Below are 22,694 nucleotides of genomic sequence, written 5' to 3' on the forward strand. Positions count from 1 at the left end.
TCCATCTCAAAACTCAAATTGATCCAACAACCTTAACAATCAATGATTGTAAAAATGGACAACGGTGAATGTGGGGCTCACCTTTTTACCATTGGAAATCACTAAGGGCCTGTTTGGCCAGACCGATCCCACGGTATTAGGAGGGATGGGATCGCGATATCCCGGGATATGCATGACGCGCCAAACAGACCCGGTGAACTGGTCCCAGGATATAAGCAATCCCATGGATCTTAAAACAATCCACTGACATCACCATCATTGCCTTAAAATTGATCCCATCCCTTGGTTGGACGGATTGGAAGGTAAAATCCCGGGATATGCCGGGCGTGCCAAGCAGACCCAGTGAACTTGTTCTAGGATATAGCAATCCCATGGATCTTAAACCAATCCACTGACACCACCATCATTACCTTAAAATCCATCCCATCCCTCCTAATCCCATGGAATTCGCCTGGCCAAACAGGCCTTAAGATGCAATGATCCTAGCCATTCCATGTTAGGAAATGGGTGGTCCATTTTTACATCAATAGAAAGCCTTACCTTTTAGATGTGACGTTTTGAAAGACAAACATAGGAAGAAAACCATGTTAGGGATTTACTTTGGTAGTATTAATATCAGTTCATCATCCACTTATGTCAGATGTTTGCTTTCCCATGCCTTCTATTTACTCAAAGCTGCAACTGCCCAAAAAGAGTTTATTTGAATACAATGATCATTTTCCCCCAAAATTGCAACAGCCAGAAATGGGCTTATTTGTATACAACCGTCTTTTTTTTTTTTCTTGATTCGACGTTTGGAATTAGGGACCAGAGCCATTGATTCCACACAATTAGTACTATTAGACCCGGGCGAGTACCATTTTCAAAATAAAAATAAAAGGAGAATAAGTTGATACTTTAAAAGTGTATTACTCTAGATGCACAGGCGCCAATATCAACTAAAAATAAAAATGGCTAAATTGGAGGTGTGCCCCCCTCCCCCTCCCCCCAAAATAAGAATTGTTGAACAATTCAAACCTTCCATTCATGACACAGGCTTGTGAAATAAAACTTCTGGATTTTTATTTTATTATCATTATTATTTTTTATCTAAGGGGTCGTTTAAATGTCTGTAATTTTTTTTAGTTATAAACACATTACACATGAAAAATACTTTAAGGTGTAATCGGTTTACATGATATTCTGTTTGGTTTTTAAGTGATAATCTATTTATTTACAAGAAAATAAATTATCTGTTTGGCCAGCCTTAAAGAGTTTCCAATAAATAAAATAAGTATTCATACTAGAGAGATTGGACAATAAACCTTTCAAAATATGCAAATCATATAAGATAGACTTGATTTTTTTCTTAAGGCTTTAAGAAAGCATTAAAACATGCACACACTAAATGAATTAGATATCTTCCACCCATCACAATGGGCCCCAAATGTAATCTAGAAAATTTTAATGGTGGAAATCTCATTCTTCCCCGGCCTTGTCTATTTGATGATGGACAAGCCATTTTCTTAGTGTCACCTAGGTAAGTATACGATGGATAAATTGAATGTATCATAGACATTGCAGTGGGCCTCACATATCAGGAGTGTATACTTTTTTAGCTGTAGAGACTTTACCTCGTTAGAAACATGACTCTTTATCCAGTTTCATTAGTTTCATTACAGATAAAAGCCTTAATTTGTTTACAGCCTGTGAAGCCTTTATAGGCAAATATCTGCATCTAAACAGCCCCTGATTACAGATTACCTGTAATCCCTTTATAACTTGACTTTACAGGCATCCAAACGACCCCTAACCGTCCAAAAAATGTCCACCAATTAGATAATCATATGATACGTAGGCACTGTGTGAGTGATCTCCAAGTGCCTGCGTACCATCCACCACACACTACCAGAGTATCAGATTTTCTTTTTCCTTTTGTTTTTTCTTTTTGGCAAAATAATAAATGGGATAGAAGAGGAAAATGGGCCTCATCCACCATCTCAAATGGTATTCTCGGCAAACCCGCTATCCCTCAGCCTCCCGGACCCAGCCTTCGAATCATGGCTTCGAGACAAAGGCTACCTCGAAATCCTTGACGAGAGAACCACAGCCGTCCATTCTTCCTCGTCAGCATCATCATCATCATCTTCATCCTCATCAACCTTGGGCCCTGGCCCAGCTAGCCTCATCATTACCGGCAGCAGCTCGGTTTTCTCCCGTCTAAGCACCCTCGCTTCCCTCCTCACACTCAACCCGTTTGCGAAGCTCACAGCCGATGATTTCGCCGGGGACACTCCGTCCTGGACCGTTGGATTCTTCGGAGAGGCCGACTCCTATTCGTGGCCTACCAGCCCCTCTCAGGCCAGGATGAGAGCCCACGAGAACGTCAAGCGCTACGCCCGCAACTACGCCTGCCTCTCCCTCCTGTTCCTCGTCTGCTCTCTGTCAGCCCCTTTCTCTTTCTCTGTTTTTTTCTTCTTCCCTTTTAGGGTGTGTTTGGATGCATTATCACATTGGATTGCGTAAAACCAAATTGCAATTTGTTTCGCTTGCTTGGGTGGCGCTTAAAAAATGAGCTCATCTCTTCATAGTTGATTGTAATAATGTATTAGAGATTATATTCTGGGTGCGCTTGTTGCATTAAATATCATGATATTTGCATAAAACGAAACCCTTAGGGCTTGTTTGGGTGGCACTTAAAAATGAGCTCATCTCATCTTAGTTTATTGTGAATTTGTAATTATGTATTAGAGAGTGTATTCTTGGTGTGTGTTTGTTGCATCGCATATCATGATATTTGCATAAAATGAAATTGTCAGTTGTTTCCTTAGGGCCTGTTTGGGCGGCACTTAAAAATTAGTTCATGCATGTTAGTTGATAGTAAATATGAATTGGAGATAATATTCTGGGTGTGTTTGTTGCACGAAATATCATTTTCATGATATTTGCAAAAATAAAAAATAAAAAAAAATCGTAATTCGTATCCTTAGGGCCTCTTTGGGTGGCACTTAAAATGAGTTCATCTCATCTTAGTTGATAGCAATTATGTTTGGTTGCATTTGGTTGCACCAAATATCATGATATTGCATTATTAATTTTGTGCAAAATATCATGAAAATTCATGATATTTGGCCGAACCAAATGCGCCCTTATATTAATTGTTGGTTATGAAGATTTTATTATTTCTTTTTGAGAGATAACAACATTTTATTAAAAAGGCATGCCAGATGAATACAACTACACTACATCAAAAAGATAAAAGAGTTACAGATTTTTCTTCTTTAACATAAGGAGCCCAAGCCATTAGATTCCACTTAATTTCCTTAATAACCTCTTGGACTGAGGAGCTTCTATTTTGGAAGCACCTCCTATAACGACTCCCCCAAATAATCCAAAAAGCCGCGAAATGAGCAGTCTCCATATCGCGTTACTAGCTTTTCCCACCCCCCTTCGTGCCAAAGCCCAAAGGAGCTCCAATACTGAGCTTGGCATCAACCAAATAGTGTGGAAGAGCTCCAGAAAATGATCCCTACAAACAAAAGAGCAGTGGATGAAAAGATGATCCCCCAACTTTGCTGCTTCCATACACAAGAGGCATATGCTGAGGAGAATAAGAGACCGCCTTTTGCAAAGTATCAATGGTAATCACCCTTTCCTTAGCCACTAACCACCCAAAAGCAGCCACCTAAGGAGGAGCACCATAAAACCAACAATGGAAAGGGAATAAATGATTGCGAGGTGCACCATAAATCAGGTGGTAAAAAGATCTGATTGAGAATCTGCTCGAGATATGGACATACAATAGCAACGAGTATTTATCCTAAGTCGTGGGAGTAATGTCCTTCAAAAGACCAAAAAGCTCTGCTGTCTCCACAATCTCTTCATCTAACAAATTCCTCCTACAAGGGGAAAACCACACCACCGAACCACTGCAAATCGAATAGCAATCCTTCACCATAATATCTCTATCTGAAGCAATGTGAGCTAGGCCCAGGAATGATAGCATAAGAGCCCGACATCAGTCAAAAAACAAATCCAACTTCCGTCTCCTAAGGAGAAGGAAATGCCTTCACGGAACCAGTAATCTACTGAAGCCATAGCCTTCCAAATACCAGAAAGTCCCATTTTAACTTTTCCAATCTTTGTAGAATTGACTTTAGGCATCTGAATAAAGACATAAAATAATTGGCAAATTTGAAAAAGCAGCCTTGATAAGGGTTACTCTATCCCCCAAAGATAAATATGGCCTCTTCCAACTAGACAACTTCCTTTCAATTCTTTCAATCGCCTTATTCCAAAGTTTTGTAGCCGGCTTCCTGACGCACAAAGGCAAACCCAAATAATACAAAGGAAATGACCCAATTTTACAACCAGAGATCTCCACCAACCCGGACAACTCCTCCATGCCTATCTAAATTCCAAGCATTTCACTTTTAGTGATGTTAATGCTACGCCCCGACACCGCTTCAAAACACACTATCTTTTCAAAGATTATCGACTGACTCTGTATTCATTTCACAGAACAAAATGGTGTCGCCTACATATTGAAGATGGCTTATTTGGATCCCCTCGACTGCAACTTCAAAGCCTCTTATTAGACAAACTTTGTCTCCTCTATGGAGCATCTTACTCAAGGTCTCCCCAACCACAACAAACAGATATGGACATAGTGGATCACCTTCGGAAATACTTTTAGAAGCTTTGAAGTACCCATATGATGACCCATTAATCAGGATAGAGAAAGAAGGCAACTACACACATGCCCACATCCAACTCCATTTTTGACCACATCCCATCATTCTAAGCATGTACTTGAGGAAGTCCCAATCAACATGATCGTAGGCTTTTTCGATATCTAGCTTGCGAACAACTTCATCCCTCCTATCTCTATTTTCAGAGTCAATACATTCATGCGCTATTAGAGCACTATCCAAAATCCGTCTTCCCATCACGAAAGCCCCTTGATTCTCAGAAATAATCGAGCCTACCGAATCGAAGAGCTAACATTTCAGTTAAGATTTTATAAGGGCTACTAATTAGACTTATAGGCTAAAAGTAGTTAATCAGCTTTGCTCCTAGCTTGGGAATGAGGGCAATGAAAGTTGGGTCGAGCTCATTAGATAGTTGGTCCTGCTCATAGATTTCTGAGATGAAGTCCATAACATCCTTTTTTACCACCTCTCAATAGGATTTAAAGAACATAGGGGGATTTTGGTGGATGATCCATCCACGGGAGGCCCATTGAACCACTGGTTTGGATCTGTGAACCATGGGCTTGCTCCAATCATATGGAATGAAAACCCAAAAGGTGCTGTTTGGCCATTCGGCTTGAGCATCACATAATGCTCTTCTTGAAAAAAAGATAACTGGATTTTGATAGCTACTTCCCTGTTGCGAATGCAGGAAATTACTCTCTTTTTTTTTTTTTTTCTTTTTCTTTTTCTTTTTCTTTTTTTTTTTTTTTGAGTTTTCTGTTGATCAAACTAAATATTCAGAATTCAATTTGTTTGTGCATCCAAACACAACCTTAGTTTTCTGAAATAAATTGGATTTGTGACAGGTACCAGATTCCTATTGCTCTTTTTGGGTTGATAATTGGCCTGGCTCTATGGGAGGCGTTCAGATTATGTAGTGACAGATGGAGATTGGAAGGGTACCCGATTGTTCGCCGGGCTCTTCTTCATGTGTTGCAGTTTGGTGAGTTATCCTTTTGTTTTCCTTTTCCAGAGTTCCTTCCAGGTTTTAGTAGCTATATCTTGCAATATATATCCTTAAAAGTTATTGCATTGGCTTGTAATGATTGGAGTAGGAAGTTATATTGTTTGTAGAGTTTCATCATTTGTGTCCTTCATATTGTTACAAGATTGCAAATAATTGCATATTAGTCAATGTTGGTTCTAGTCATTCTGAATTCAAGGTAGTGTTTTTTTTTTCCTGGTCATTTTGTATTCAAGGTAGTTTAGCTGATCCGAAATAAAGAAAAATCTGATGATGTTTCCTAGTATTCATAATGAGAAATAGCCCTCAACTTGCACTTATGTTGGTTTTCCAAATGTTGGCATGTGCATCCATGAGCAAAGCTAGGCATCGAGTCGAGTTGGACAAAGTTAGGGCTGACTCGACTTGATCCGGTTTTGAAATAGGCCTGACCCGAACTCGATCCGACCCGATATCAAGTCCAGCATGCCTGACTCAATCCGAGTCCGGTCTGGTCTGGACTGATCCGGTCCAAGTCTGATCCGATCAGAAGTACCGAGTCGGGTCGAGTTGGCACCGAGTCGGATTGAGAGATGAGGGAGGGAGAGACCGAGAGAGTGAAGAGGAGAGAGAGGAGGAGGAGGGTGATGGTGGTGGGTGGTTGTCGGGCTTGGAAGATGAGGGGGATGAGGGAGGGAGAGAGATTTTGGGATCGGGTCGAGGTAGGGTGTGGCGGATAGGGTTAGAGAGGTCGGTTTCGGATTGAGTAAGGTCTAACCGGATCGAGTTTCGGGTTAAGTTACTAAGTAACTCGAACTCGACTCGGTTTGAGTTCAGATTGGGCGAAGCCTACTCGGTTTGGACCGACTCACCCATTCGGTTCGGGTCGAGTCGGATCTAAACAAGTCGTACGAGTCGAGTTAGCCGGATTGAGTCGTCTCGTGCCCACCTCCATCCATGAGGACTAGTTATGACATATGACAAATAAAAGGTATTGAGCAAGTCCCTTTACATCCTCCCTAGGGTTCCTAATTCCACTACTTGCAAACCGATCGTCATTTCTGGAGGGCCAATCACCGTGGGCATGCAACAACTGAATCAAGGCATTGTTGTGAGGTGAGGTTCACAACCTTTTCAAGGAGTTTGCATTTCGCCCTTGTGAGAAAGATGCACAGTTGAACGCATTTAGGCCGTGACTACCAATTGCCTGTCTTCATTGTAGTTATTCTTGAAGGAAATTCCTGGTTGCTTCCTCGAAGCATGCTTAGTCAAAAGTGTGGGGTCCAGGTGCCTAGCTCTGGTATAGGCTTTCTGTTGGGCACTTAATGTTGCAACAGGATTCTAACCACAAATGACCTTGCAAAAGAAAAGAATTGTGCTCTTTTGGCCATGTGTAGAAAGGATGTGGAGTCTGAAGACCTCCTTTTTCCATATTTGGAATGTTGGCCTCCAGGATCAATTCCATTCCTCATGAATAGTCGTGGGGTAGTGGGTCTTTTGGTTTGAGAGGCAAGATTCTTGGGAGGATGGTTCCACATGCCATCATGTGGGGAATATGGAATGAAAGGAAACAAAGTATTTTTTAAGACAAGTCCTCAAGCATCATGCAACTGCTAGACAAAGTAAAAATGTCTTCGTTAATTGGGTTTTGCTTCAAAAGAATTCAGAGCGATATATCTAAAGCATTATTCCATACATCTCGTGTCTCTCTTGCATCGTAGTGAATTGATGCCCAACACTTGGTGTTCAAGGTATCCCGTATCGGTATTGGTTGACGTAACGGTGACCTCCAAAACCGATACGGATACGGGGGTGTAACAGCGATACGGGGGCGTAACGGCTCAAAATTTTATTTTGCCATAAAAATATGAAAAAATATGGATTAAATCCGGAATATTTTAAGCATTCCAAATATGCATTCATTTATAAATTGGAACATGTTTATGGTGGTGTAACGGTCCACTCTTTGGTGAGAAGTTGTATCGGACTGTCTGATGAATTTATGAACCAGATAACCTGAATTTGACTACAGAATTCATATATTTAATTTTCTAACTTTCTACTATCAATAATAGATATATTACAATGAATGTAATATGAAAATATCTTACATTAGGTGTTTGCAATTATTTTTGAGGAATTTCTCGATCATACCTGTGGACGTGACTGTGATTCCTGTCTATGACTTGTCAACCTCAAGTCAAGAATATTAAAAAAAAATTAGTAGTGTCTGATATACTCAACTTGATTAAGGATTACTTGATTGGTTGTCAGGGGAGCTATTTTAAATACAAGTTCGGCAGTGTCAAGTGTGTGCTTGGCTTCTTGCAATAATACTACTGTGAGCTGTCTGCTGCAAATGCTTACTTTAATACAAATATATACTTACAATCACAAGTCACCACCAAAATGAAAATCTGCTTTTTTGTGGTTGCTCGACCTCCACATCATCGTCATCGTCATCATCAGGTTGAGGTTGTCCTATAGGTGTAGGTGCTGCATCTGCATATCCATAATATCCAGTGCCAGAAGGAAATACTAGATCAACGAAACCAGAGGATGACTGATCCTGACTAGGCAATGACTCTTACTCCGAGTAAGGATATCCACCAGTGCCCGTCGAATAACCATACTGATACTGGTGCTCATACTCAGGCTACTGAGAATCTTGAGATTAAGAGTGCGTCTGTTGTGATGAGTAACTTGGATTTGGATCTGGATATCTATAATCATATGGATATTGATCGGGAGGACTACTCCAACATGAATGTGATGGAACAGGCTCAGTATAACCAGCATAATCATAATCCAATTGACCATAAGAATATCCATGATAATAACCACGACCATGAGCCTGCCGATGTTCCGGACCTCCCGGACCCGGTGCACCATTAGATGTACCCTCCTCCAGCTGGTTATATCGTGACTCGGTACACTCACAAGTTCGACCTCGTGTACTACCTCGTCGATGTTCATCGGCATCGCGATCTGTAGACGGCTGTATAGGGCGTTGAGCAACACCAGAAGTTCCAGCACCAGGGGTAGGGGGGTCATCGTCACCATCATCTGATACGGTTATGCTACCACTGCTCGTACTCTTTTGTTGATCTTGACCCGTACTTGGCATAAACGTTGCCCCTCTTACTGGGTCCAACACATCTGCACGACTCTCTTGTTGCACTCTGCATATTTCTAGGTCATCAATTTCTAATTCTTCACTATCTTCTTTAATTTGCTTTTCCCTTGTTTCCAACCAAGGTAGAAGTGGGTCATCCTCATCATAAACATTTTCCAAGTTTATTAAACAGTAGTCTCTGTCATCGGCAGCTGTAATGCTCCTATGATGTCGTCGCATTCTTAGTTTTGTATTATAGTGCATGAAGACAAGTTTATCTAATGTTCTAGTCTGCAATCTATTCCTATTTTTTGAATGAATAAACGCAAAACAACTCCAATTCCTTTCGCAGCTAGAGGAAGATGTTGTCTGGCTCAAAACTTTTACTGTAATTTTTTGGAGAGCCTTCATACTCTCCGAAATTAATCAACCATTCGGCCAGTTGCAACCTAAATACTGCATGCTGTGCAAGAGCATCTCCAAAGCTACCAAGGTAATTTCCAAATGTATTTAATTCATTCAACGCCTTTATTTGCAAATCTAAGTTAGGCTCTAATCTCTTTATCACATTTTTTAGCCCGACACGAACTTCATCATCCGCAACAAATGATTGGGCATATCTATACCTAGGATTTAGGTAGTAACCTGCTGCATGAAGATCGTGATGGAGTTGTCTTGTCCATCTCTTGTCGATCATCCTCTAATAAGACTCTCAACTTCTACAATCACGTTGAATTGCCAACTTTGCCTTATCCATGACATCGTATAGGAAGCCCATGGTAGGTGCTTCGTCGATTTCAACAAGACGGAGTACCCTCATTAGTGGCTCCATCACCTTTAGGATCGACTTGACCCTCTTCCAATATTTGTTGTCCCGTATGGTGTTCACAACTTCAACCGGTGTCCCTGATGTCTTCTTCCCATGTTTTGTGTTGAGCCATTCTCGGGAAGCGAACATCTCAACTCTCCCCTATGCTGGAATGAACTATCTAATGTTATAAAATTTGTTCCGAATCTAGTCGCCGCAGGCCTCAACAACTCTCGTCCTTTCGTGAACTTTCTTATTATTGCGACTACTTGATTATGGTTGTAAATAAACGTCGTCACTTCTCTTGCCCTTTCGACCATTTCTTTAACATTCTCTTCTTCCCAATATCTTCCAATATAAGATCAATACAATGGGCAGCACATGGTGACCAAAAAAGATGTTTTCTCTTATCCATCAACATATGTTCTGCAAGCTTATATAATGCTTCATTATCTATCACAATTTGCACTACATTCTCCTCTCCAATCTCTTCCACAACTTTATCCATTAGTCCAGTAATATAATTAGAATCTTTTGTTACCTCTGAGGCATCAATTGACTTGCAGTATATAGTTCCTAAGTGGCAGTACACCATGAAGTTGATCATGCTGCGTCTGGTTGGGCCAGTCCAACCATCACACATGATCGTGCATCCTCTGGCTTGCCATACAGGTTTAAAGGTAGCCACGTATGCTTTCACATCCACATACTCTGCATCTATCCATTTCCCCCCACTCTCCTTAGCTGTGGGAGCTTTTATTCCTTCACCTGCTTTTGCTGCTGCATCAATTACCACCTGCCAATATGGAGAATTGGCCGCGTTAGGAGGTATGTTGGCATGTATAAATAACTTTGCTGCTGCTCTACCTAATTTCTCAATGGAAGTTCTACTCCACATTTGTTTTATCTTCTTTTGCTTAGTTGATTCTTTCCTAAACAGGATTGGATCAATAAAGGGTCTCTTAGGCTCATTTACTTCTTCATCCAAACGTATAGGGGCATCACGTGAAGATGCCTGTCGTCGGCTCCTAAACACACGTCATAACCTACTAAACTTACCCCCCCACCCCCACTTGCAGAAGCAGTTGCACTTCCAGCTGCACTTCCCCCCTGTATCACGCACTGACCCATGTGTGCCAAACATGCGGCGACGTTCTTCCTCTTCACGAGCTAGACGTAAGCTCTCTCTCCTAGCTATAGTTAATTCCCGATCTGAATCTTTGTCAGAATCAATAATATCTTCATCACGAATACCTATATATTCGGGACCAAACACTTCCTGTCGAGTTGCATCCAAAATATCATCTTTCTTCTTTTGTACAGTAGCACGTTTACCCTTCGACTCATCCAGACTAGCTTGTATTAAAAGTATTATCTCTTTCGGTACTCTAGTACATGCCGCAACTTAACCCTTTCGATGTGCCACATGTTGTTTGAGACGGGTAATTCCATCAGTCACTATTCTATTACAATACTTGCACCTCATTTGATGCCTAGTACCACCAACCCTCTCACAATGTTGTCATCTAATATCCTTACTCACTTGTTGTTGGCCAGACCCAGACATTTCTTTAGGTTTAGGTAGATACTAGATAATTAGATATAGATTAGATATGACTATGAGTATGAGTGTATGACATATGTCAATAAAGATGACTTTATGTTCTGACTAAACCCTAAGAAGCTCCAAAACCTGTCCAATATAAGCAAATAAAAACATAAAGTCACTAATTCGAAAATAAAAAAAAATATAAAATTTCACTACAAATCTGTAAAATGCACGTTAACATGTTCTACTATGATTAAAACATCATATTGTATGATTAAAACAGCAAAACATATATTAAAAAATGATTCCTCGAATTTTTTTAAAAAGGGCCATAATTGTTGCGTAAATAGAAAAAATAGAAAAAAATATAAAATGATACCACAAATCTATAAAATGCACATTAACATGTTTTACTATGATTAACACATCATATTGTCTGATTAAAACAGGAAAACATGCATCAAAAAATTATTTTTTGAATTTTTAAAAAAAGGGCTATAATTATTGCGTAAATAGAAAAAAATATAAAAAAATATAAAATGACACCACAAATCTGTAAAATGCACATTAACATGTTCTACTATGATTAACACATCATATTATATGATTAAAACAGCAAAACATACAATAAAAAGTTAAAATACCTATTTTTGACGAATTTCTGAAAAATGGCCCACCAAGCTTCGATTCAAGAAAGTTCGTAATATAATGTGTTTTTATCTCAAATACCAAGCCAAGGTTGGTCGAAAATAGTAGTAGAAGGATTGAGTGAGCATTTGGAAGCAAATGGTTTCAAAAAAAAAAATATGAAAAAACAGAGCTTAAAAAGGCAAAAAAAAAATGACCGTTACAGGCTAGCCGTTACGGGTCAGTAACGGCCATTACGCCCGTAACGGGTCCGTAACGGTAGCAAAATCGGGGCATTGCCCGTTACGCCCCCGTATCACATAACGGACCCCACCGTTACCGTTACGTATCGGCCATAACGGCCGATACGTAACTGATATGGGACACCTTGTTGGTGTTTGCACTTGAGATATAGGTTGGCTCGTTCATGATGGGATTGTGAATGGGTGTTGCATGATTGATGCTTTGAGGAAGCACTTGGGTTGTGACATTAGGTAGGCACCCAACCATCTTACAAGTAGCGTACATGTAGGCTGTAACTAAATTCAAACAGTCCCAATAGTGAGGCCCACTGCAGTTGGGGTGTAGACCTAAAATCAAACTGATTGAATCATACTAAGGAATAGTAAACATCTTTTGTTGAATCTAGGTCACAAACTTCTTTCATTTCAATTGTCCAATTGATGTCCACGAAATGGCCAGTAACGGATGGCAGAAAAAGAGGTGGAAATGCTAATGGAAGTGGCAGCGATAAACAGCGCACATTTATGATCCTGCGAGAGCCTCAAGCAATGGACCAACGATGTTCCAGTGAGCACGTTGGATTTCATGAGTTACTCAGCAGGAATCAGATAGTTTCCTTTGGCAATTACCGGAACGTAGATATACTCACACAAATGAAACCAGATATGATATTCCTTCATTAACTAACTAGAATATCCTAGATTACATGCGAGAGGCTTATATCGTTGCCACTCACCTCCCAACGTGCCACTCACCTCCCAACGTGGTCCCACCTAGTATTGACGCCCATCCCAACTATTAAGGGCTGTTTGGATGTAAGTAAAATCTCATAAACTTCAGTGGTACAGAGTTTCATATGGTCGTACTCATATTTGGGTACTAGAAAAGTCTTTACATGTACAATGTTGAGGGGGTTTGTGCAATGCAGGGGCATTTTCACACTAGGCTTGATTGGGGTCGCCCGTGGGATGCAGGGACACACTCAGGGTGGGTGGCTCGTGTGAGGCGGGTGGCTCGTGTGAAGCGGAACCCATGTGAAGTAGGGCCCACGAGGGGGTTCGGCCGAGGTCCTAACCCATGCAATGTGGGGCCTGTGCTATGAGATAAAGAGATTGATTCGCCACTCTCTATCAGTTTGAGCTTTTAGAGCAAGTGGTCAATTGTCCTGCATCAAAGTGGTATCAGAGCGGGAGGTCTCGTATTTGAGACTCCTCACCGTGGTGATTAATGCAGGGGCATTTCCACACTAGGCTCGAGTGGGGTAGCCTGTGGGATGTGGGGACACACTCGGGGTGGGTGTCCTGTGTGAGGCGGGTGGCTCATGTGAAGCGGAACCCATGTGAGTGGGCCCACGAGGGGGTTCGGCCAAGGTCCTAACCCATGCGATGTGGGGCCTGGGCTATGAGATGAAGGGAATGACTCACCACTATCAATTCAAGCTTTTAGAGCAAGTGGTCAATTGTCATGCATCATTGAGTAGTAGCAATAAGTTGGTAAGAACTGATAAACTTTTCAAAAATCCAGCCATTGGGAGGTAAAGACTTTACTACTCACCTAATTGCTATGAAACACTTTACACTTTCAGGTTGTCGTATTTGGGTACTAGGAAAGTCTTTACATGTAAAGTGTTGAGGGGGTTTAGGTAGTAGTAATAAGTTGGTAGGTACCAATTAACTCTTAAAAAACCCCGCCATTGAGAGGTAAAGCCTTTACAACTCATCTAATTTCCATGAAACACTTTACACTGTTTTAAGGACTTTACCTATGTGAAGGCACACCAAAACACAGAGTCACAAACAAGAACTGAACATTGGGACTTCACAAGGTACTGAAAGCAATAACTTTGGGCTATGATTTGAAGTTTATGGGCACTTTTGGCGCACTTTATGGAGTGTCTGAGGACTAAGCTTCAGTTTTCTAATGCATATCACCCTCAAATGGATGGCCTATAGGAGCCTTGGTAACCTCTTGAGGAGTACCTTAGGCAACAACATATCTCATTTGGACTTGGCTCTACCCCAAGAAGCACTTGTCTACAATTACTCAGTAGATTATACAACAGAAATTCCCATTTGATAGTATAAATGGGAGAAAGTTCACATGGACTACATCATATACTTGAACTAGTTTCTTAACTAGTGCAAGATCAAGTGGATGAAGATATTGGTGCTTCTGCCAGGTACATCCATGACTTGCAAGCATAGATGAATAAGAAGATTGAAGAGAACTATGACAAGTACCAAGAAGTTACAAGTGAACATCGCCGAAGAAAGATATATGAAGAAGTTGAACTGGTTATGGTTTATCTTTGTGAAGGAAGGTTTCTAAGGGGAACTTATAACAAGCTTAAGTCTAAGAAGATTGGGCCATGCCAAGTTAAGAGGAAGTTGGCTGACAACACTTATGAAATCATGTTGCCATATGAGTTAGATATCTCATCAATTTTCAACGTGGAAGGTTTCTTCGAGCACCAAGGCAAGGTGCCTAATGTGCATGGTGAAGTTTTTGCTGATATAAACAAACAGTTTCTAAGAAAAAGAAGGAAGAAGTTGAAGAAGTGTTGCACATGAAGACCATTGACACTCAATGAGGCCAATACAAGTTGTATTTGGTGAAATGGAAGAACAACAAGCCCTATTTCAAGGATCACAAGCAACAAATTGAAAAGATTGGATCCAAACCTCTACTATTTGTATGAAGCATCTAACTCAACAGAGGGGGAATCATGCAGGTCCAAGGCCCACCATGTGGTGAATTTTGGGCTGTTTGGGGCTAAAAGTCAAGGAGTACCATTTACAATTTCTGGAAGATATGGGGCTGATTTGATATGGTTGTTGATTCTCTGATGATTTTGGGCATTATTTGCTAAACTTAGGGGGTGTAGGTAATAATCATCATTTCATCCTGTTTGAAAAAGAGTAAATCCTCCTTGCAATTGCACCTCCATTTTCGGGATGCCTTTTTAAAAAACTAACAAGCATGCATGGATGAAATCCATGGGTCGCATCGTGATGTATGTGTCTAATCCACACCGTTCATCCATTTTATCATATCATTTTTTTAGGGTATGAACTAAAAAGTTTAGGTAGATTATAAGTTCAATTGGACCACACAACAGGAAAGGGGGGTTAAAGATGTCCACCGTTGAAAGGGAGACCATCTATGGGTCTAGCAGTGATGTGTATCTGTGATCCAACCTGTTAATATGGTCACACAGACATGGATGGAGGGAGAACACAAATATCAGTTTGATCCAAAACTTCTGTGGCTTGCAAGAAGTTTTCAATGGTAGCTGTTTAACTCCCCACGTTTCTCGTGATGTGGTCCACTTGCGCTTTTGATGTACCTCAATTTTGGGCTCATGCACTAAAATGAGCCGTTACAACGGATGGATAGCATGGATCAGACATATACATCGCGGTGGGCCCATCTTTTACAAAAAAATTTCCACCTCGGTATCACTGCCAAGTCAATCAAGTGTGAATGTGACATGGGCGGCGGGCTGTATTTCATACTGTAAATAATGATGATTTATTTACATTTATTTACCTCTATTTACACAAGTAAATAGGAAATCAAACACCCCCTTAGTTTTTCTATTTTTTAGGCCATTAAAATATGGTCAAATCTCTGTGGATAAGTGTTGTTTTTTGTTTAGTATCTATTAGATTATAATCAATCTAAAGTTGGAAAATCTCAATTAAAGATTCATAGGGATGTTAGGGTGTCTTTTAGGTTCTATAAAAAGGGTTCTTCTAGGAGGGAGAGTTATTCCAATTTTCTGAGTTCTGTGAGTTTAAAGTATTTGTAAGTGAAGAAGTTTAATTTCAATAAAAGTTGATTCTCCCTCTTTTCTCCAACATTCTTGTGGGGTGTACTCTTCATCCATTTTTTGCATTCGGGTATGAAGATCCTATTGATCCAACTACTAGATTGTATCAGAACACCATCAAGAGTCAACCTTTTAACTTTCCCTTCCAGTAAACAATCTGAAAGAACTCCATCCCAGATTCTAGCTGTCCAGCATCTTCCACAAGTATACTTGCACCAAGCTATGTTCCTCAAATATCCTCATTAGGAGGAGGTCACACCTGAGAGTTAAAAATGAAGCTTCTTGCCTACGTGTGGGTATTCCTTTCCAAGTTCTTGTAATCCCCGTTCACAAGTGTAGGGTAATATCTATGTTCATAGTGATGATGAAACCCGCACATCAACTGTTCAAAAAAAAAAAAAAGTGAAACCCACACATCCACTTACATCTGCAGTTGACACCCTTTTTCTACTAGGTTCACCACTTACATGAACTAATCAAAGGGTCAGTGGGCATCTTTTGCCTAGGTGCAGGATAAGGAATCCTCTACTTGTATAGACACCTAGCTCTCCGTGATGAAGTTGAAGAATTGGAGTATCAGATGCCGAGCATCAAGCATTCTCCTTTCATCAAAATCGATGGCTTGTGGACATTAGCCTTGAACCTTGGAAGCCAAAACCACACAATTTCTCTTAAACACAGTTGTAGAGGATGAGACCTACACTCAATGATGTATTTAAAAGGAGCTCGAACATCATTCTTGCCATAGTCCTGCTAACAACTTTAGCCACAAATGGTGAAAGCCAACTGCCATCTTCTATGGAGACTTCTCTTCTGGGTGGGCTGCTGATGATATTATTTCGTTGTGAACAATCACATTCGTCTATATTTGAGCTTTCGGATCAGACATTTTCCACCTGGATAACATATGTTCATGGAGAGGCAAACATTTGCACGTCATATGTTTTACAGCATCCAGATCAAAAGACAGTTTTGACCCAAATGTGTTCTCAAGGATCAATTCACAGTCATTTCTCAAGGCAGCATTGAGCAGAAAGACAACATATACACTTGCAGGTTCATGCATGTTTGGTTCCTCACTATAAGTTCAATGGAGATATCTCCCAGACTTGGAGGCAGCATTGTTTTCCACCACCACGGTTTCTTGCAACAATATTCATTACAACTATGCTTGTATAAACCCTGGATGTACACATTCTCTTGTTGCTGGTAGTTGTGTATTTCGATTTGTTGGTGGGTACAGTAGCAACTCTTGGCTAGGTGCTGGGAGGCGTAATAACACGTGCCTGCTTGCCATGACAATTAAAGTAATACATGTATCATGTCAAGGTTTCAAAACTAAAGAGTTATTATACAATACTCAAGTAAAGAGTTTGAATAGTATTTTAAAGTTTTCAGTCTGTACTAGTGGTGCATACAATGATATCAACTGTTGATATGAGGGACCTTGCCCTTTTTTTTGGCAGGGTAATGATAATTAACTGCCAAAAGGCAAATGAAAATTACGAAAACTAGAAGATGATGAGAGACCATCCACTCCATTGGGTTAAGACATGCCCAAAAACTCTCGATCTCTCCTCATTAAACCTAGAAAAGAGATTTGAGCATGAGGCCCATGAGACGATCATCATTTAGCCTTGAAGAGCACTTCTTCTGTGAGATTTGATATATTGTTTAACATCCTGTTATTCCATTCTTTCGACATCCATGGACCAGCTAGCAGAGACACCTTCTATAGAATCTTTCTGTTTCACGCCTTGACCACCACTGTTCCAATGTTGAATGAGCTCCCCAGTTGACCCAGGAATCATCCAATCCATGCCCATCATCTGCACAATGCCCCACCATGCTTCAAGTATAGAATATATCTTTCATTATGATAGACCTCACCTTGGCTGGCCCACAAACTGAAAATCCCCCAGATCAGTAGATCCTAGCTATGGAAGATCATTCCATTTTTTACTTCCTCAATGCATATATAAATAAATATATGTATAGCTCCATTTTTTGGTTGAATGTAAAGGGTTGTCAATGGGCTGTGCCTAGTTGTCTTGGTCTAGCCTGCAAAGTAAAGCCTAGGCCCAAGCCCCACCAGGCCCATGATGGGACAAAACAAACAGTCCCGAGCCTGATCTGAGATGATTATAGCCAGTCTGAGCCTGGCCCCCCACTTTCATGGACAATCCGTTTGTTCATTAGGTGTACCCCATCATGCATGATATATTACTAAAAGGCCCTTGAAACCAAGGTTTAAATGGATGTGTTACATAACATATCATTCACCACCAGTACCGTTACATTGTCCCGTATTGGGCTATTTTGGGCTGAAATGGAGCCAACACACCCATCTTGTTCATGGGCGATGCCGGCATGTACTATCAGGCTATACATGCCAGTTTCGGACAGTACTTTAAACCTTGCTCGAAACCCTTAATGGACCTGGCCAATGGGCTCTTGGACAAAGCTTGAGCCTGCTCAGATTAATGAACAGGCTTAAATTGTAGGCCCGGCCCTGGCCCTTAGGCCTAATATCCAGCCCAAGCCTGGCTTAAAAGCCCAATGAACCAGCCTGTCCCATTTACAGCTATGTATATTCTTAATTGTCTATCTGTGCGCCCCAATTAGTTGGGATAAGGCTTTGATGATGATGATGATGAATTGTCTATTTGTTAGGCCACCTATTGAAGCGTGAGGATTTTTCCTTCTCCCCAGATTTTTTGTGCACAAGCCATTCATATTGTGACTCATCATATCAATGATTTGAATCTCTATGCCATGTGCCTCACTTGTATTGAAAGCCCAAACAGCATGCACAAACATTCAGCCGGAGCATTGTATGATTCCTCCAAAACTAATTGCAGAATTAAGAATATTACATTTTTGCTGGTAGTACTTTGATCTCAAATAACTTCCATTAGGAAAATTTATGCATTGGATGGTTCTTGGGATGGGTATGTTGACTTCCTCTCAACAGAGGCAACAAAAACTGTAAACTTTAGCACATAGCCATTAGAGGCACCTGTATGGGACACCCGAGCAGGACAGGAGGTGGGCCACACCACATGGAAGACCCGGGGCACAAAACATTAGGGTCAACTCATCAGATGGCTACCCCTCTAGAGAAACAACAAATATATATATATATATATATATATATATATATATATATATATATATATATATATATATATATATATATATAAAGCTAACTGTCCACATTTGATGTAAATCTGTGGCCCACTTGATGAGTAGGCAGGCCTGATTTTTACACCAGGTCATATGCACAGTGGCCACACCTTATGCACACTCAGATGTGCCATGTGTGCGCCGTTGTGAAGGTGCATGTTGGGCTAGCAAACCTCTTGCTATTAGATGTGTGTTTTGCTTAACATGTAAACTTTCGGAGTATCTCTAAACATCTGTTATATCTAGTGAAATGCTGTAGTAACATATGTTTTTTTTTTTTTTTTAATTCCAACTTGTCATCCAGCAGCAATTGCCGTTGTGTTCTACAGTTGCAGTGTTCAGATAGCTCTCTTTTGCGCCATTGCAGTCAGTTATGGAGGTTATTCTTCTATTCCTCCCTCCATGTCATTTCTTTTCTGTTCTTGTCTTGTTAGTCACATTAATGTTGTCCCTACTCCTTAACAGTGATGATTTTGCATGCTTCACTTCGGAAGTTGACTCCTTCTAAGCTACTGGCCCGAGCAGATGGATCTAAAAGATTTCAGAAAAACAAATACAGGACCTGAATTTCACACCAGTGATATTAGTATGTGAATCATCTTTCCTTTTGTTTGTTGGCATTTACACAATTATTATAAATGGTTTCATCTCTGAGACGCATACATAGATGATGCAATGATAGAGCAAGAAGTTCCATTTGCGAATTTCAAGTTGATCTTGTTCCTGGACCGCAGAGCTTCCTCTAGCAATTCACACTATTTTAAATGGTGTTGAGCAATGTGGTCCCTTTTTTTTTTCAACCTATTGAAAACCAAGTTCCCATTCTTAAAAAAAAAAATGATGAAAATGACCTTAAACTTACACAGTGGTTATTTATTTATTTATTATTATTTATTTTTAGTCACCCTTGGTCTGAAGTTCCAATAAAAAGATATAAATTGTGGAGGATTTATCTATTCTTGCAGCTTAGGACCTATGTTGTCTTGAGGTCCCTGAGTCCACTCAAGTAGAGCCGGTGGCTCAGGGACCCAAAATGTTGTTCTGATGGCCCTGCTGTCGATGGGGGTGCTTAGTCTGTCGATGGGGGTGCTTAGTCTCACAGATTGAAAGATCCTGACCATTTGATCATGGGCCAATGAGAAGACAGTGGAAAAGAGTTGCAGCAACGTATGTTATCAGTTAAAGAAAAGGCCAAAGATTGGGTGGCCAGTCTCTTCCAATCTTGGATTTTTGTGGTGAGCACAGTGGGCCCTACTGGGGTGGAATTTATACACTTGCCCAGCAGAGGAATGGATAATTTCTCAAGATTGAAGTGGATGAAGGGAAATAATACAGCCTCAATATGACAGAGACCCAATCCACTGTATATGGGGCAGTGGTATTTGTGGATCAGGATCATCCATCCAGTTCATCCTACCATGGATGGCCCACAAATTAATACCATTGTCCTTGTTGACAGTGACTGGAGATGTAAAGTGATAGCAAGGAGTAGTCAGGTCTGTCATTTTTTTAATCCATGGGCCATCCTAATTAGGATCCAGAACTGCAATAGGGATTCACATATAAGGTAACAGCGGTCTTTGCCATGTTCTCATTCCGCATGCTGCAGCATTTCACCATTTTATTACAACAATTTGTAAATCTTGCAATATTACCGTAATAATTCGATCAAACAATGTTACCGTGATGATATCTGATATTTGGAAAATCTAGGCTGTTTTTAATTTTCCATGATTTTATTTTTAAATAATGGGGTTTTAGCAAAATTTTCATTTAAAAGTTGAAATAAATGATTTTATTCCCACATTTAAAATAATAATAATAATAATAATCAATTATTAATTTATAATAAATAGTTATTAATGTGTGCAGCTTGGTTGGTTATCCAAGCCATTTAAATGACAGCACCCATCATGGATAGACCATGGCCCTCTAATCTCCCAAATTGGCAGAACGTAGCTGTTGAATCTTTGGTCTTTCCTCCATTGAAATGTGGCTTGATTGTGCATTGCCTAACCATGTATTTGTGCGCCAGCAATTGAAAGGTTAGAAGTGACGAATTGTGGAGATTTCTTTTGGGCATAATCCATGCAGGACGAGGGGACATCAGATCAATGGTTTGGATCATATACCAACTGTGGGGGCCCACATGTACAAACTGGGTGCACAAGAGGGAAGTTCCAGTGAATTCGACCTCTGGTTTTACTTACTATAGTTTGGATATTTTCATTTCTTTATAAATGTCTAACAAGCATTTTCAAACTTCCCTTCTTCCCCAACATTATTGGGTGGTGGTGGGAGATGTGTGCACACAAGCTCTTGGTGTGCGTTGCTTGCACATCCTTTTCCCCTCGGAGAGACTCGACTCGCATTAAAAAAATGAAAAGAAAAATAAAAACGATGAAAATGAGTTTCTCATTGAGTCAACTCAAACCGAGTCAATTCAGTCTAGTTTCTGACTCAATTCAACTAGTTATTAAACTATGGTTTCTGGGTTCTGCTTTTCTTCCACCCCCCACTTCAAGCTCAGCTCAGCTTAGCCTTCGAGCTCACCACGCTAGCTTGTGTTGGCCCGATGATTCGATCCGTGATGAGTTTGGATTGAGTCTAGACTCGAGTTGAAATATGTGTGGTCCTTACCGTGGGTCCCACCTTGATGTGTGTATTCTATATGCATGCCATCCATCCGTTTCACCAGATCATCTTAGGACATGAGCCCGAAAGTTAAGAACCAAATCTCAGGTGGCCTACTATAGGAAACAGTGGTGATTGAACGCCCTACCATTAAAAACTTCATAGGGCTCACCGTGATGTTTATTTGCCATCCAACCTGTTGGTCAGGTCACAGAAACTTGGATGATGGAAAAAAATATCAGCTTGATCCAAAACTTGTGGCGTCAATCACCACTATTTCCTATGGTATGGTCCACCTGACCTGAAATGATTAGGCAAAATGAATGGACGACATGGATGTAGAATATATACATCAAGGTGGGCCCCATAGTAAGGGTGCACCATCTTGGGTGAGGCCGGGTGCACCTAATTCACACCCTCTGTGCCGCGCCATCTTGTTTGGACCTCTTCATGTTCATAGTGGGAAGGTATTCTCGCAAAGATTGCTTGTCCCTGATTAAGAGATGTTCAATGTCTTCCATTAATTTGACCTTTAATAGTGTTACTTGTCGGGATTCGCGAAGCTGAATTTTGATATCATGAAGACGACATTCCAGTTATCCAAGGCAACCTTCTCTTCTGATTTGAAGTTCAAATTTATCTAAGTATAGAGAGCTTTAGGGCAGATTGTTAGGTAATATGGTAAGCAATGCGGAAGGCATTTATGATGATTTGGTTGTCGTGAAGGTTTTCTCGCACTTGTCTAAACTGCTTTTCAAGAACTTAATAAGAATGGGTGTGTAATAACAAAAAAAAAAAAAAAAACACTTGATAAGAATGAAGTCGTTTTGTTATCAAGATGTAAAACTGTCGGGCCTCTTAGAAGAATGGCTCGAACCAATTGTAAAACGGTGGACACTTTTTGCAGATAAGTGTCTAAATTTTCAAAGGGATGGAGTGAATAATAGCAATGACACAACGAACAACTTTGAAAGCCATAACAAGAGAATACTTTCTGCAAGAAGATTATAAAACTAGAAGGATG

At 40.4% G+C, this 22,694-nt stretch overlaps 1 protein-coding gene across 4 annotated transcripts; it reads left to right on the plus strand.

The window, feature by feature from the left end:
* The first annotated feature begins 1,912 nt into the window (after window positions 1-1,912).
* LOC131241001 (PRA1 family protein H) lies at window positions 1,913-21,178 on the plus strand. Of its 4 annotated transcripts, none has more exons than XM_058239612.1 (5): window positions 1,913-2,423; window positions 5,540-5,676; window positions 19,341-19,415; window positions 19,502-19,622; window positions 21,131-21,178. In XM_058239612.1, exons 1-4 carry the CDS (start codon window positions 1,984-1,986, stop codon window positions 19,600-19,602), a joined length of 753 nt encoding a protein of 250 aa, XP_058095595.1. In that variant the 5' UTR covers window positions 1,913-1,983; the 3' UTR covers window positions 19,603-19,622; window positions 21,131-21,178. The 4 variants fall into 4 exon arrangements, with proteins under 4 accessions (XP_058095595.1, XP_058095604.1, XP_058095589.1 ...); XM_058239621.1 differs by lacking the exon at window positions 21,131-21,178 and adding an exon at window positions 20,002-20,108; XM_058239606.1 differs by lacking the exon at window positions 21,131-21,178 and having other exon boundaries at window positions 1,914-2,423; window positions 19,502-19,765.
* The last annotated feature ends 1,516 nt before the right edge of the window (window positions 21,179-22,694 follow it).

The sequence above is a fragment of the Magnolia sinica genome, chromosome 1 (genome assembly GCF_029962835.1).
Source record: "Magnolia sinica isolate HGM2019 chromosome 1, MsV1, whole genome shotgun sequence".
Lineage (NCBI taxonomy): Eukaryota > Viridiplantae > Streptophyta > Magnoliopsida > Magnoliales > Magnoliaceae > Magnolia > Magnolia sinica.

Excerpts from the sequence above, each read along its gene's own strand:
- LOC131241001 (XM_058239612.1), top strand. The coding sequence starts at position 1,984 with ATGGTATTCTCGGCAAACCCGCTATCCCTCAGCCTCCCGGACCCAGCC. Across the intron at positions 5,677-19,340 it reads TCTTCATGTGTTGCAGTTTG|CAGCAATTGCCGTTGTGTTC; the intron begins GTGAGTTATCCT and ends CTTGTCATCCAG. Across the intron at positions 19,416-19,501 it reads CATTGCAGTCAGTTATGGAG|TGATGATTTTGCATGCTTCA; the intron begins GTTATTCTTCTA and ends ACTCCTTAACAG.